The 16,890-nt window shown below is 38.9% G+C and overlaps 1 protein-coding gene across 1 annotated transcript; it reads left to right on the top strand.

The window, feature by feature from the left end:
- The first annotated feature begins 8,518 nt into the window (after positions 1-8,518).
- On the top strand, positions 8,519-16,232 carry LOC140848287 (mRNA export factor GLE1-like). The gene is made up of 3 exons (XM_073230505.1): positions 8,519-8,835; positions 15,239-15,346; positions 16,206-16,232. The coding sequence occupies exons 1-3, from the start codon at positions 8,626-8,628 to the stop codon at positions 16,230-16,232; spliced, it is 345 nt and encodes a 114-aa protein (XP_073086606.1). The 5' UTR covers positions 8,519-8,625.
- The last annotated feature ends 658 nt before the right edge of the window (positions 16,233-16,890 follow it).

The following is a 16,890-nucleotide window of genomic DNA, read 5'->3' on the forward strand; positions in this document are numbered from 1 at the left end:
GTTTATTTCTAGAGCTTTATGTTCTTTTGGTTTACCTACAGGCACTTATTGCTATGCTCTGCATACATATTAAGGTTCAAAAATGCAAGAGTTGGCAGTAGGTAGTCGTGAATGGTATTATCAAAACTTTCTAAAGGAAGTCCAAATATAAAGAGGGAATTGCAGCACATGAAAAAGCCTGGCAAGTCATATGGATGAAATTAAAGTATGGGGAACATTCACAGCCACTGTTATAAATTGTGAAAGAAGATTTTAGAAGAAATGGAATTGTACATTCGCTAACCAGGTCAATATTTATAATTTGTAGGTTATACAGAAGATTATATGGTTCTAAAGTCCCATTCTCTTCAAGCTCTTTGTGTTTTAAGGAAAATATAATTCTCTATAAGCTGTTTCCAGTAAATCTGATACTTAAGGGAACTTCTAAGACCAAAAGTATTAGCTAGTCTAAATTATGCCCAAATGATTTGTTTGCAATTAATGACTTCAAAATGAGGGCCTTCTCTAATTTTTTTCACCAAAGGACAGTAGTTGCTTTACTGGTTATTTTGTATTGAGATATGAACCTAGCTTGGTAGATGTTTATGAAGCTGACTTTCCAAGGCTCCGGTGAGTCCTGTTATGTCCTGTAACTCAAGGCTGAAATCCCTCTACAACGTGGTTGACAGACATTCCATTTCTTTCTGAACATTTTGATAAATAAACCACCGCTGATTTCTACTCAGAACTTAATTACTTAAATGGAAGTCTTTTGAAGTATTTAAAAGAGTCTGTTGAATTAGAAACCTGATTTTACCCAAGCAAGACAATTTTATTACTTAAAACCTTTGTAATAATTAGACACAATGTACTTTTTCTTCTTTTTATTTTAACAAACCAGGATCTCAGCCACATCCAGACTGAGCAACTTTACAAAACTGAAAGTGTGGCAATTATTTTTAATTGCCAGGTTGAGGGTAAAGCAATTTAAAATTGCTAGAGCTTCCATTTTTTTCCAGCACTTTAATTTGGAACTGAGTCAAGTAATTCTCTATTATGGCAATTTAAATTATATTAAGCCAACTTACAAATGGAACATTTTAAGAATTGTAGATGAGGAAAAGGTTATTAAAATAAATAAAAATGGATAGAGAACACTATTAGGGTATGACTATTCTGGACAGGGAGCAAGAATGTACTCATACTTTTAAACATGTGGCATAGAAGGAGAGAAATCTTCCATAAACTCCATACTGGTAAAACCATACTCTGAGAATTATCGTTCATTTATAGGTGTTATAATTTCAGAGAGTCTGTCAATCTAAAGCAGTAAATAGGAGAGCAGGTTGGGTCATTAAACAGATTCAAATGCTTTACATGTGAAATAACGGATATGACTGGAGCTGTTGAGATAAGAAGAGAGAAGACCAAAATAGAATATTAAAACTGCTTTGAAAGTTCTTGAGTAACTGTAATATACAATGCAGGTGGCATCTATTTCTTAGGAAAAAGTGGATTCAGCTGGAACCAAAGAATGAATGTGACCATAGTCTGTATTTGTGATTAATTTGGGAAAAATTTTCCTATCATTTAAATATGGAAAAACGTGGTTAAAATTAGAGGTGTCCATCACCAAAATCACTCCTGTAAAGCTAGAAGATTAAATTTGAGGAATGTCAGATTAAATTCATTACAATTGTAACATGCCCAATATCAGAGACATAAATGGACACTCAGAAGCCAGAAATTCAGTTTCTTTCCTCCTGGCGTAGTAGTTTGGTATCTAGTCTTATCTTTTCATAGGAGGTCACAAATTAATATATGTGATTCTTTTCTCTAAATTAAAATACTAGAAAATTTACCCTGTGCTTCTGGTTATTGATTCATATTACTACATAAAAAATATAGAATTCAACCTAACAAGATGCCTGGGAAAAGACCGAAAGGACTTCCTTATAGTAAACAGACTTTCTCAAATATTTTCACTTAAAACAAGCTCTGAATCAGAGGCAAGTCAATTGTACCCCAAATCTTGCCGTATTGGTTTGAAATGCCCAATGAAATAAGAAATTTCTTGATGGTCTGACTGTGCGAATACATCTTGAAAATGCATGTGAATATTTGATTATAATAGAGCAAAATTGTTAGATGTGTTATATAATATTTTTCCAGAATTTTTGAGTAAAATCTATGCTTAGAAGAAGGTGCCATCTTTATATGGTACCTTAACATACCTGCCCTTACATGAAAACCAGGTCTGCAGGTGGAGAAAGACAATATGGTGATGTCAAACACATGCCATGGGACATCTAGGCTTGTATTTAAAATTACAATACAAGTATTGATATTCAAATGTAGTATTCCCATATTTAAAATAACCATAATCAAAACAACCTTTGTCCAAGCTAATAAAGATACATGAAAAAAAAAGACATAATCATAGAAAGCTCTGAATATGAAAGAATAATTGCTGGCTTTTTTGCAAAAGCAATAGCTAAAACTCTTTTATGAAGTGGTCTAGCATTTATTTTCATTTAGAAAATGTAAAGCACTTCAATTTCAATTATTTTAAGTTAGTCATAAAAGCTTTCCAAAATTGTGTCATTATAGTTTAGACCTCAAGAGCTGCTTAAAGCTTTGAAATGAAAAGTAAGGCTGTGACAAATAAGTTTCATTACTCTTAACCTCCTGAGCAACCAAGCAGAAGATGTGCTTCCAGGAAAATGTGATTAAATAATGTGACAGCTCTCTGCCTGGGAGACTGAGCCCTAAAAGTTACTTCATGTTCAGTCATAAGACTGAAATATTAAGAACGTAGTCACAGCATTGAAAAATGGAAAACTATAGAGAGGCCATCTCTTGTTTCCCAAATGTGCATATGAAGTAGAGGCAGGCTGACCCTTAGGAGCTTCATGCAGCTGTTTTAAACCAATTTTCCTTAATCCCCTAAAAATAATTTAAAGATGGGATGGACATGATCAATTTTTTATTTTAGAAAGATCAACTAGAAGTTTTAAAAAGCAATATAAGGACAGGACTGGAGATAGACAACATGGAAGTTTTTAGGTAAAAAAGGAAAGAAAGAAAATTAGAACAGCAGCATGTAAAGAGTAGGAATAGAATTGAAGGTATTACGTGGATACAGTGAAACCATCTAGCAGTCCATTTGCTGTGGGGACAAAGAGATGAAGGAACCCAGAGAAACCCCTAGGTGGTGCACTGCATGAAACGGGTGCCATTTTTTTAGAAGATACTACAAGGAAGAGGGCAGAGAGGGGGAGATTGAACGAGTAATGCATATGGACATGGGTATCCTGAATCTGAGATGTGTGTTAGACTCTGGGAGAAGTTGCTCAGGAAAACAATTGTAAATATTGACCTGAAGCTCAGCAGAGAGATTTGAGGTGGAGATGAGGATTTGTTTATCATCAGTTTTAGGTGGAATCTGAGTCAAAAGTCCCAGATGGTATGTCCAAGAGTAGTTTAAAGGGCATAGAAATCCAAGGATGGAAATTCTAAAAACACACCATCACCAAAGAGTGTCTTGCAAAGAGGCTAAAAAAAGAGTTGTCAGTTAGGAAAGAGTGTCAAGTTAAAGTGCTGTCATTGAAACAAGTGAGAAAACGTCAAAAATGTTCATGTACTGAACGCTTCCAAAAGTCATATAAATTAAGAACGAAGTTTTCTGATGGACTTGGAAATTGGAAATCATTTCGGTAATGATTCCCTTTTGGGGAAAGAAGATTAAAGTGTGCAATGCAAAAAGTCCATGTTGACTCTTTTTTCAAAAATCTAAGTGGTGAAAAGAAAGGTAAGGTAGGATCTTAGCAACTCCAGAGAAACACGGTTTGCAAAGAGGGCTTTATTACATGAGACTAAGATGTGTGCAGCCATAGGAGAAGGGATTGCTATGAAAGTGTGAATTAAATCATAGGGAAGGAAAGAAAACATTGATAGGTTGGATCTTTATAGATTTGGAAGGAGATAACGTGAATAAGCAGAGAAACTAAGAGAAAATAAATCTTTCCCTTTACAGCATCAAAATGCAGAGTTGTGTGTGGTTCGGCTCTGACTCATGCTTGTCAGGTAGCTCTTTGCTTCCCATTGGAGGTCTGCATCCTGCATGTTTCTGATTTCTCTGTGAGTGCCTCCTGTTACATGTCTGTCTGGAGGGAGATGCCACAGCTCAGATCCTACCCCTCATCTAATGTGAGGTAAGAAGGAAAACAGAGGTAGGCCAGGAAGCCCTGGGCATTAAAAGATGACTTGATCCTGGCCTCTTCCAAACCCGCATGGAGGAGGGAACACTCAGTGAACTTTCTGATCACCTGAAGCTGGCCTAGTTCACCCCCGTTAGCCCATTGCCCACCTGATACTGTCAGGATGCCAGTGGGATTGCGCTGCTTGGCTCTGGGGACGCAGCAGGTAATGCTTTTTCCAAGGCAGTGTAGAGACAGCAAGTGTGTTTGCTAAAATCTCCTATTCCAAAATATTTTCAAGTTGTAAAATGTTCCCTTCCTTTTCTTTGTATCAAAACTTTCTCCCTTCCTTGTGACCCAATCACCTTTTGTCAATCCACTAATTCTTAGAGATTTTATGCTGGATTTTTTAGATGTCAACTTCTTTTTTGATTGTATGGTACCCGTGGAGAGCAAACCACATTTTCACACAAACATATGATTCAAACCCTCAAAATGAAATACTGGGGGTAGGAAGTATCCATTCATTCACTTAGTTTGCTTTCTCATCAGGAGCCAGTAGACAATGTCCTTCTTTTCTTTTTGTTCCCTAATGAATGTTATTATAAGGGGGTCACTATTTCCTGTATAAAAGTGCTATACAGATGTTTTCTTCACAGCTCCCAAATTTATTACTCTATCCTTTAGGGAACATTTTGCTGTTCACACCTTGTTCTCCCAATCTGACCCCAGAGCACCCAGAGCACAGATAAGTGAAACATCCTGTCAGATAGCCGAATTCAAGAATATCTGCTCAATGTCTTATGTTCACAAATAAAAATAAGTATCTCAAAACATGGCATCATGTTCTTATAGAGGCATAAATTAATTAGCATGGGAGAGTAAATAAATTCATAAATTCATTATCTTGATTCTTTAGGCTAATTTGATACAGATTTTAGCTCCATGTCATTTAAGGTTGAAGGGACTTTATTTCTTCTTGATAGCGGATATATTTTCAGGAATAATTTTGTGTACTAACATATCTATGCATTAAGTGTAAATCCTCAGACGTATGAACTCTAAATCCATGAATCAGAATCTTTATCTTAGCAAGGATTACTTTGAAGAAGAATTTCACTAGGACCGTAATTAAATCAAAACAAATAATGGGCATTAAATAGACGATGTTCTAGGACCAGCTTATAATTAAGTTAGAAATACAACGTAAAATATAGTTTAAAATATCCTATATGTTTGTAAACTTTAAATCAGTTGAAAATACTTGATGGAGCAAAAAGAAAACTGAGGTGAAAATTTAAAATGCATATGAGTGAAGAGTTTAAATACTATAAGTGATAATTTAAGAATCAACCCAAAATATTTACACAAAAATATACAGCCTTTAATATTACATAAGAAAAGGAAAATGTGGAAAATTGAGTATAATTCTTAACATGACAGAAGAAGATAAGCAGAATAAACTCAGGGAAGTTAGATGGAAAGTAGTAACAATGGTAGACATGGATATAAATGGAAAAAAGGGAAATACATGATAAAGAAGATTAAGAAAGCAGATAATTCATTTAATACAGAAAAAATGATAAACATCTGACCAGACTAATTACATACGTAGAAAATGAGAACTAAATAGCATTATGAAATAAAAAGGAACAAATTTTCAGAAGTGGAAGGTTTACAGTTTGTATTCCTGCCTTACAAATGGGAAAATTCAGATACGCCCTACCCTGGGGAATACAGGTTATGTGTAGGTCTAAATGTGAGCACAGCTCAGTGTGATGCCAGAGTCCGCACATTTGAATTTCATGCAATAGCACCATCCCCGTTATCTGGCAAACGAAACAAAAAGGGCGGCTCATCAGTTCCCCGAGCGCATGTGCACAGTTCACCCTGCTGTCCCTGGCCTCTTCTCTAATAACGCTACGCCAGCTCTCCATCAAATGTGGATGTTGTGGAACACAGTCAATAAGAAGGCACCACCGTCATTACCTCAAGTAAACCGAATGGTCTCCCAAAGGCCCCTCTTCCAAATACCATCACACTGGGGTTTAGGGATTCAACATGTGAATCTGAAGGGAACACCGACATGCAGACCATGATGCTTATCTTTATCATTGTTTCATCCCCTGATACACTTTTTAAAAATATTATATCAGTGCTGCTCTTCTGGTGGTGAATTCCTCCCATTTGTGTTTGTTTGATAACACCTCTTTTTTTTCCACCACTTCTGAAGGAAATTTTTGATGGATATAAAATCCTAGGTTTTTCTCTTTCAACACTTTAAATATTTCACTCATCTTTCCTGTTTGCATGGTTTCTAGTATAGGCAAGGTGTTTTGTTGTGTTTTTTTTTGTCTTCCCTTTGGATTCTTTCAATATTATCTCATTGTCTTTGGTTTTCTGAAGTCTGAATATGATATAAGTACATATAGATTCTTCGGAGTTTGTCCCATTTGGTGTTCTCTGAGCTTCCTGAGTCTCTGGCTCGGTGTCTGCCATCAATTTTGAAGAATTTGTGTCCATTATTACCTCAAACAGTTATTTTGCTCCATTGTTTTTATGCTTTCTGGTATTTCAGAAAGATGGTTATTATATCTGTTGCAACTGACCTATGATTCCTGGATTTTTTTTGTCTTTTTTGATTCTTACTCCTTTTTGTATTTCATTTCGGTAAGTTTCTTCTTACCGAAATTTAAGTTCCTTAAATTTATACATAGTTTCTTCAGCTGTAACCAGTCTACTGATGAGCCAGTCTAGGGCATTCTTAATCTGCTCTGGTGTCTTTAAGGTGTTGTCTGCCCCTGTGGCACTTGCACCTGTCATTTACAGGAACCTGCGGCCTGGTAGTCACGTTTTCTATGAGCTTCTGATACAATGTCAACATTTAGTCAGCCCACATCTGGTTTGTGATTTCCACAAGTTTTTTCTCCAGAGGTATACTTCCCCTCTCCACCTCTCTTTGGTGAAATGGGAGCACTAGAAAGGGCTGGGGTTGGAACATTTCTCTCTCCGGCTCTTATAAGACTCTAAGGCTTTTTATTAGGGATCATCCTGTGCTCTGGAGAATTCTCAGCCTGGCTCCAGTGACTTCTCTTCCAGATAAGATATCAACTATGACTCTAGCATTTGCCTGACTCTCCAGATTTTAGGGTGATGGTTTATATTAGGACCTTAGCTCTTAGAAGGGTCCAAGAAGAGTCACTGATTCTCAGTTTTTTCACCTTTTTCTTGCAAGGATGGTAATGATGACCTCCCATTCTTTACAAGACAGAACTCTACTCTGAAAACTGAATCCTTGGGAGCAGAGCAAGAAATAAATAAAAGCACAACAGCAACAAAAACAACGACTATATAAATGTACTTGCTTTCCTGTTTTCCTCTCCTCTTTATTAAGTGGTAATTTGCTCTCCCATCAAGCATATTGTTCTGACTTACACTAGCACTTCATGGAAACGTATGAAGGTGTTCCCTTCCCTTGCACACATATGAAGCCAAGCCTAAAGTGTGATATATCTCCAGAATGGGTAATAAAGTGTTGTTACAGAAACATGGCAGATATTGGAAACTTAGTTTTAAAATATGCACATTTTATTTTGTGATGGTTTTAAAGCAGGTTTTCAAGTTTTATGCAGCAGTAATATAACCAAGGAATATAACATTTGGAAGTAGGAGATTAAATACCAGCACAGCTAAACATCTCCTGACAAAGCTACAATATTTGGCAGTTGTGAACTCTCTAAAGACATGCCAGTTTATTTATTGGGTAAGACAGCCACAGTGTATTTGGGAACCCTGGTGTGCAGTGACCACAAGTAAACTTTGAGGGGACAGTCTCCACACTGCTAACCCTGGCTGGCTGTATCCTCTTTGGGGGCACCTGTATGGGGAGTATTAAGCATCATGAAGCACCAAAGTGACTATTAACAAGGGAGAGTACACAGCCTGGCGTATGTGAAGTTAGTTACACAAACACACAAGGACTGACAAGTCTTATATAAAGAATAATGACTATGAAGATACAGTCAGCAAAGAAACTCTGAAAACCCTGGGCAGAGGAACTCTCCTGGGGAATAACGTGCGGGAATACCATCTTGATATTATTTTAAATAAACTATGTGTTAAGCAATGACTCTCCACTTCACTATATTGAGAAGTGGGTGAATTGATGGAAAGGAAGCTTACAGAGTTTTCTTACAAGTTAATGGGAAAAAGCCGTTAGGGGAGGGGTTGCGCGTGCATGCCCCCCACGCGTGGGGGGGCAGAAGCACGCGCCAGTTTGGGCGTGGCTGATTCGAGCTTCTGTGTTGTTGCCACAACAGAGTCCGCGTGACGGCATCTGCGAGAAGGCGGCTGCGAGAAGGCGGCTGCGAGAAGGCGGCTGCGAGAAGGCGACTGTGAGAAGGCGGCTGTGAGAAGGCATCTGCAAGAAGGCGCAGGAGCCTTAGCCATGCCGTCGCAGGGTCGCTGCTGGGAGACCCTGGAGGCGCTGCGCAGATCGGAGAAAGGTCGCCTCCGCTACAACCGTGACTTGGTGCTGTGGAGCGACGTGAGCAGTGGCACTGGAGGGGACAGTGGCCCTTCCGATCCCTCGCCAAAGACCCCTGCTGTTACAGAGCCTGTAACATGTCCTGCTGTTACGTGTCCTGCCCCAGCCCCGGTGCGTTCTTTCTAACCTACGTTTGTTCCTTGACTCCTGTGTGTGCCTCGCCCTTTCTACGGTTTCTGCCCTCTCCTGCCTATTCGAGCCTTTCTGGGGAGCTCGCCGTTCTTTAGAGGTGCTTTCTTCTCTGAAGGCTTCATTACTACCCACAGCCATACCAGTTCTAGCTCACAGGGTCAGTTAATTTGCTGTGCATTTCTTGTACAGGGTGATTCACATTTTTAGTAGCAAACGGTAAACTTGACCTAACTTACTGCTGCCAGTGAAAAGACTAGATTTTTTAGAAGACATTAGGCAGACTGGAATTGTTTAATGGTGGCATGGTCACTGTTCCTAAGATTTGCAAAACTCTGTATTAGTATTAGACCATAGGGGTTAGGGTGATAGAGAGACAATTATGGCATAATTCTTGTTCCAGAGTTGCTAATGATTTAGCTACAGATAGGAAGCGTTTGCCTGTCTTTTACGTCTTTGACAGTTTTAAAGAGTAGATACCTTACATTCTATAGGATAAATTCCAGTATGGATCTATCTGGTATAGACTGCGGATATTCATTCATGGCAGGAATACCACAGATAATGATGCTGTGTTCTCAGTAAGTCACACCAGGAATCACAGATGCTTCAATCCATCCCCAGTACTGGAGATGCTAACCTTGATCACTAGGTTGCATTGGTATCTGCCAGATATGACCACCTAATTCATCAGTTTTCTCTTTGTAACTAATTAGTATTTTTGTGGGGAGTTATTCCAAGATTACACTAGTATTGTTTCCCCCATGAAACTTCCACCTTTAGCATTCATGAATGGTTTCTGCCTAAATCAGTAGCCTCTCTGCTGTAGCCAAATAGTGTTTCTTTCTATTCATCATTCCTTCTACACTTGTTAGCTGGCAGTCTACCCTGATGAAGAGTTTTAATTCTATCAGCATGGACTCCCAGGTTCCTGTTTTTTTAATGAGTATAATCCATTACTTGTGACCTTGTGCAAGTGCATTTTCAATTTTGTGGCAAGTGTGTCTTATGGATATTCTGAATTGAGATTTCTAGGTCAGAAGGAAAACATAGATTTAGTTCTGTTATATATTGCCATGTTCACACACTTCTCCCCCCAATAATGGATGTATCAGTTTGCTTTCCAGTCAGCAATACATGATCTTGCCTGTTGGCCCATTGCCTTGCCAATAGAATGTGTTACTGATTTTTATTTATGCCTAGCTAATGGGTAAAAGTGAGATCTCAGGAGAGTTTTGCAGTGCATTTCTCTTTTGATAAGATTGGATGTTTTTTCATATGTTCAAGAGCCAGTTTTATTTGTGAATTGCTGGTATTGTGTCTTTTGCTCACTCTTCTTTTTAGGTTTCGGTATATTGAAGTTTAGATGTTCTTTATGTACTAGGAATAATAATAGCCCTTATCTGTATATACATTGCTTCCCCCCTCCCCTTGTCTGTCAGTTTTTTCTGGTTATGGCGTTTTTGCTTTTTACATCTGAAACTTCAGCCCTGGGATTTATTTTGGTGTAAGGAATGAGAAAAAAAATGCTGTCTCAACGTTACTTGGACAATGTCTTTAAAATGAGCTTCATTACTGTTTAAAATGTGCATACAGCCTGTTTGCTTCTCTGTTCTGACAATTCTCCTTGGGTTTATTGTCCATGGGTTGTGTACCTCTGGTGCAGGTCACATCTCCAGCGCAGCATTATTGACCTTATGGGCTGGGTTGGGTAAGTCTTCGTTGTCAGGGGTGCTTTATACAGTGTTTACCAGCATCCCTGGCCTCTTTCACTAGCTGCTGGTGGCTCCCTCCCACTTGTGACAACCAAAAATGTTCCCAGGCATTGCTGTATGTCCCCTGGGGGTAAAACTGACTGTACTTGAGGACCATTGAACTAAGTAAAAATAATTGTTCGCAGTTTTTGAGTAGTTATGTGTCAGGTACTGTTCTAGGTCCTTTATGTCTATTGCTAACTTAATCCTCCCCAAATCCATTGAGGTGGAGCCTTTACTATACCATTTAAGGAGTGATGAAGTTCAGGCACAGGGGGGTCAGATAACTTGCTTGCTGTCATGCAGCTAAATGGAATGCAGACACGGAATTCAGACCAAGACAGTTTGATTCCAAACTCAGTACTCTGGATCACTGTTACAATGTTTCTCCATATTTCCTGGTAATATTTTCCCGACCTTGAGTACAGTTCTCAGCCAAAATGTGCGGCGTGCTTTAACTGCAGTTAAATGGTGTAAGTTTCTCTGGTTTAAAGCGCTGTACATCAGACATCTTAGAGAGAATAGTTATAAATCCCACTTTATTTAAGCCATTGCTTTTTACTTAAGGAACTACTTTTTTATTGGAAATATAGTTGATATGCAATATTATATTGATTTCAGATGTACAGCATAGTGACTCAGTAATTACAAACATTACTAAGAGCTCATCAGGTAAGACGTTTGTCTCCCCCTCATGACTATACCACGATATTACTCTATTACTGGCTATATTCTCCATGTTGCACTCCCATTCCTATGACTAAGTTATTTTATAGTTTGAGGTTTGTACTTCTCTATCCCCTTCACCTATTTCATCTACTCCCCCAACCCTTCCCCTGTGTAACCAACAGTCTGTTGTCAGTATTTATGGATCTATTTCTTTCTGTTTGTTTTGTTTTTTGGATTCTACATTTAAGTGAAATCATGTGGCATTTGTCTCTCTCTGACTTATTTTGCTTAGCATTATACCCTTTAGGTCTATGCACATTGTCACAAATGTCAGAATGTCCTACTTTTGTATGGCTGAATAGTATTGTGTATATGTACAACATCATCTTTATCCATTCATTTCTTAGTAGATAACTTTGTTGCTTCCGTACCTTATCCTACTGTAAATATTGTGCAGTAAACATAGCTGTAATATATCTTTTCGAATTAGTGATCTTGTTGTCTTTGGGTTGATTCCCAGAAGTGGAGTTGCTGAGTCATATGGTATTTCTGTTTTTAGTGTTTTGAGGAACTTTGATATTGTTTTCCACAGTGGCTGTACCATTTACATTCCCAGCAACAGTGTAGGAGGGTTCCCTTTTCTCTGCATCCTCGCCAGCACTATCATTCATGTCTTTTGGGCAGTGGCCACTCTGATTGGCATGAGTTGGTACCTCATTGTGACTTTGATCTGCGTCCCCACTGATGAGTGATGTTGAGCGTCCTTTCGTGAGTCTGTTGGCCATCTGTATGTCGTCTTTGCAAAAATGTCTATTCAGGTCCTCTGCCAATTTTTGAATTGGGTTGTTTGGGTTTTTTTGGTGTTGAGTTGTATAAGTTCTTCGGATATTCAGGATATAAGCCCCTTCTTGGCTATATCGCTCGCACATATATTCTCCCATACAGTAGGTTGCCTTTTTTGTTTTGTTGGTTTCCTTTGCTGGGCAGTTTTCAGCTTGATGTAGTCCCACTTGTTTATTTTTGCTTTTATTTTTCTCGTCTGAGGAGATGTATCCAGAAAAAAAATTACTCATGCTCATGTTCACAAGATTCTTGCTGGTGTTTTCTTCTAAGAGTTTTATCATGTCATGTCTTACATATAGGTCTTTAATCCATTGCTAGTTTACTTTTGTGTATGATAGGAGACAGTGATCTTGCATGTAGCTGTCCAGTTTTCCCAACACCATTTATTGAAAAGACTGTCTGGTCCCCATTGTATATTCTTGCCCCCTTTGTCATGTATTAATTGACCACATATGTGTGGGTTTATTTCTGGTCACTAATTCTGTTCCATTGATCTATATATTTATTCTTGTGCCATTACCATACAGTTTTAATTACTGTTGTAACCACTTTTTATGCCTTTTTTTTAATAAGCCTATTTTCATTTAAAGAATTACATGTTCATATCAAAACTAAAAACACAATTTAAGGAGAAATATGTCACTCATCACTCAAGCATAACTTTATTTCCTTTATTTATTCTTTTTAGTGTAGTAGTATTTTTTATTTCTGGTAATTGTAGCCATATTGATTTATCCCCTTGGTTTTTCACTTAGAATTGAATCTTGGGAAGCGTGAAATGGAGGAAAGTGGTCAAATGATACAAACTTCCAGTTATAAAATAAATAAGGAATGGTTATATAATGTACAACATGATGAATATAACTAACACTGTGCAATATAAAGAAAGTTAAGAGAGTAAATTCTAACGGTTCTCCTCACAAGGAGTTCTTTTTTCCTTTTTTATTCTTTTTATTGTATCTATTTATGAGAAGAGAGTTGTTAGGTGAACTTACTGTGATAGTCACTTCACAATATATGTAAATCAAGCCATCATGCTGTACACCTTCTACAGTGATGTATGTGAATTGTTTTTCAATCAAACTGGGAAAAAAATTTAACGTTAAGTATATTACATAGGATTCACAGTATTTTTAAGTGACTGATATTCCACTGATCATGTATACGGTAGTTTACTTCAAAGTTCCTCTTGTGTTCATTTCTGTTCCAGCGTTTCAGGTTGCTTTCAAGTATGCTTTAATGACCTTCTTTGTACATTGTTCCTTTTTCCATAGTTAGGGTTATTTAGTCCCATACCCTAAACGTAGTCAGGGTCATTATCAAGAAACTACTGTGCATTCTCTTCAGCTCTGATTGTTAATACAATTACTTTGCATCTTTGGTATGTAGAAGTGTATGTATTGGGCATCCTTAGATTCTCAGTAAGGCTTGTAGTGGATTCTAAAGATAAAATTATCTTTGATTGCTGAGATCAGATGACATGCAAGTTGGGCTTCACCCTATTCTTCTCTCTAGGATATTTTAGAAGAAAGTATGCCTCCTCCCAAGATATCTTCTTACTGTGGATGGGTGATAGATCATGTCTTAGCCCATCAGCAAGAGAGCCCACTTCCCTCAAAAACTTCAACATCCTCTAGATCTACTGCAGACCTAGACCAGCCTTCATTTGTTCCCACATCTCCTCTCACAAGTCTTGCCTTCCCACCAGCCTCCTCAGCACCAAAAGGAACCAAGGGAAGGGTTTTAATGAGCTTAAGACAAAAGACAATGGTGGTTGTCTAAAGCTGAAGTGTTTAATACGTCCTACAACACTTGAAATTACCCGGAGAAAAATAATGACTCTTGTAGCTGCTTCTTGTAGCTGTTTGTAGGAACAATGTTTACTACATCACCCAGTGTTCTTTTTATGGAGACCCAGAGAGAGAAATTCCCCTCTGTTCTTAACACCAAGAATACTAATTAATTTTATGAGCAATTGGATTGTTTTTTCTCATGAGCATTGTATCTGTTTAACTCATAAGGTCTCCCTTTTTGTGTTGGCTGCTGGAAGGCTTAGTGTAAAATTTATACCAGCTCTTGAATTTATTTAGCATTCACTCTGCATGAATTTTTACCCTCTTTCAGCTCTTTTGTCCCCAAATTTGTTCTCCTACTTAAAAAGAGTTAAATTGTTATTGGTGGTGTCCTTCCTATCTGGTGCTGGACAGAATTGCTGAGATACTCTCCAGGTATAAAATTCAGTCATTCTGGAGGTTAAATGAAGATTTGGAGGGCTTTCTATAATGGATTATTGTATCATTTAGGAGTGGTGTTTAAGAAACAGAAAACCAATTTAAACCAGCTTGAGCAAAACAAGGGAGAGAGAAAGGAATTAATTAAATAATTGATTATTAATTAATTTCTAGGTAGGCAGTCTAGGAGTGCATTTAGAATCAGTTAGGCGATCTGTTTTCTGCTCATCTCTGGTTTACATCACTTCTGGCATGATCCAGTGACCCAGACACAGGCCTTTGCCTCTCTTTCTTTCGATTCTGCCTCACTCCTCCTGGTTTATTTTTCATGTAGACTCCATATGGCAAGATGGCTGTTGGTAGCTCTCGACACACATCTTCCTAGGTTAACATCCCCAGATGAAGAGAAAGCTCTCTCAGAAGCTCCATCAGAAAAAGAGAGGTGGACTCTGCCCCAGCTTGGGTCATACACCTCATTCCTGAAGCAGATACAGGGTGATAGAGTCCTTTGATCATAGGCTGGTTGTATGATTACCCCTGAGGCTAGGAGTGCAGAAGAATTGGGGATGTGGGTTGGGGTTGCTCTATCCAGATGACCTGGGCACAACTGGGTACTTAACAGAAGAAGGGGGAAAAGTTTTCTGGGCAGAGCAAAACAAATAGTTAAGGGAGAAGAAAAATCTGCCCAAGTCAACAAACATCCAGTTTTTAAGGAAGACAATTCGAACAGGGTCAGTATCATGTAAAGCACACTGGTCTGACCTAAATTGTTTCATTGTTGCTTTTATTAGTTGTTGTTCATAAGTAAGGATGTGGTGTTTGTATAGAGAGGATAATACCAACTCTATCATCCTAAAAGCTTGATTTCATCATCTTCTGTCTGTACAGAGCAAACAAGAGTCACAGCATGCAGGAAGTACGGCACGTCCATCCCCCCAGATCACAGTGGAAGGCTGCCTCCGGCTGTATGAGGTGCTGCGCAAACAGGAAACATGGGTAAGTGACCTCTGAAGTAAGGCCAGGTGGGCCACCTAGAGAGCCGCATGTAAATACATTTCCTTGGGGACTATGAATGCCCACTTTGTGCTACTCATCATGCCCCCATTAGCCTATTCAGGGTGAAATAGAGGGCATGGGAGGATGTCAGAAGATTTGCAGATCTCTGTAAGTCATTACAGTACAAGCGCCTGGTATCCACCAATTTTATACTAATGATATGGGGAAGGGGGCAGGAGTTGATTGTCCATCCACACACATTCCAGCCGATGTCTCTTCTTTCAGCCCCATGAGCCCCACCTGATTTCAGGCCTGCCATTTCCCAGTCCTCAGCCTCTTGGAGGTTCTGCTGGTACACTGGCCTCTACCTGAGAGGCATAGTCTGAGTGTGTGTCTCCTCGGGCTTTCTCTGCTCTGCCCTGTCAGTCTGTGCTCCTCCATGGACTCCTCTCTTCTAGAGAATGTTGACAGTTTTTCCCTGCTGACGATCTCCCTCTTGTGCTCTCTTACGTTGTCTTTCTTCTTCTTTTCTTCTTCCCCTTCCCCTTCCCCTTCCCCTACCCCTTCCCCTTCCCCTTCTCCTTCTCCTTCTCCTTCTTTCTCCTTCTCAACTCTTATTTAAACAGAGGCTATGAGAAGATATATGTATATGCTTAGTTTAATTTGCCTTCTTGCACTGGAAGCTTTAAAAAAAGTTTTAAAATAGAGTAACATAATGTATTTTGACATATCTCCATGACAGTGTATGTGGTATCTCATCCTCTTGAAAAGCTGCAGAGTATTCTCCATTATGACACACTGTAATATGTTTAACCAATCCCCATTTAATTTGTTTAAAATTTATTGCCATTATCAACAGGGCTGCAGTGAACGACCTTGCTCCTAAATCTTTGCACACGTATGCAACTGTTTCCTTCAGATAAATGCCTAAAGGGGACCTAGAGTCGAAGTATATGTATATGTTTCAGATTTTGACAGTTAAGACGTCACATCTCCCCTAAAAACCATATGGGAACCCTCATGAATAATAATAGAAATATGTGGTCCTCTCAGATATAAAGGAAAGGGACTTAGCTAAGTGGAGGTTGGCAAAAACTCTAGGCAAAATAATAGGACAAGGAAAGAAGTGAGATAGGAATGTGCATAGCGTGTTGGTGGAGTCAGAGCAATGATTTCTGTAGAATACCCTGAAACCATCATAAGATCACAGAGGATGGAGGCTTCAACACTCGGGGCTATTTGGTGCTATGTTGGTGAATTCCCACCCATTTCCAGCTTATACTGGCGTGCGATAAAGGGGTAGGGCAAATTGGAGGAGTTCACCAAACAGCTGAGATTAAGTGTCAGCCCAAAGGGGCGAGCTGACTTGAGCAAAGTTTCTGAGAAGGTAGCAGATGATTCCATGCCCTGGAGTAGCCTTGGCGTTGTTGGTCTGATGGGAGGGCATTCCAGGGGGTGAGGGAGGCGGTAAAGGTGCTCCAGAGAGCGGTGCTGCTTCTCTCCAGGAGAGGCTGAGGTGCCGACAGGAGTTTATAGATAAGACG

Source organism: Manis javanica, chromosome 3, assembly GCF_040802235.1.
Source record: "Manis javanica isolate MJ-LG chromosome 3, MJ_LKY, whole genome shotgun sequence".
In the NCBI taxonomy this organism is placed as follows: domain Eukaryota; kingdom Metazoa; phylum Chordata; class Mammalia; order Pholidota; family Manidae; genus Manis; species Manis javanica.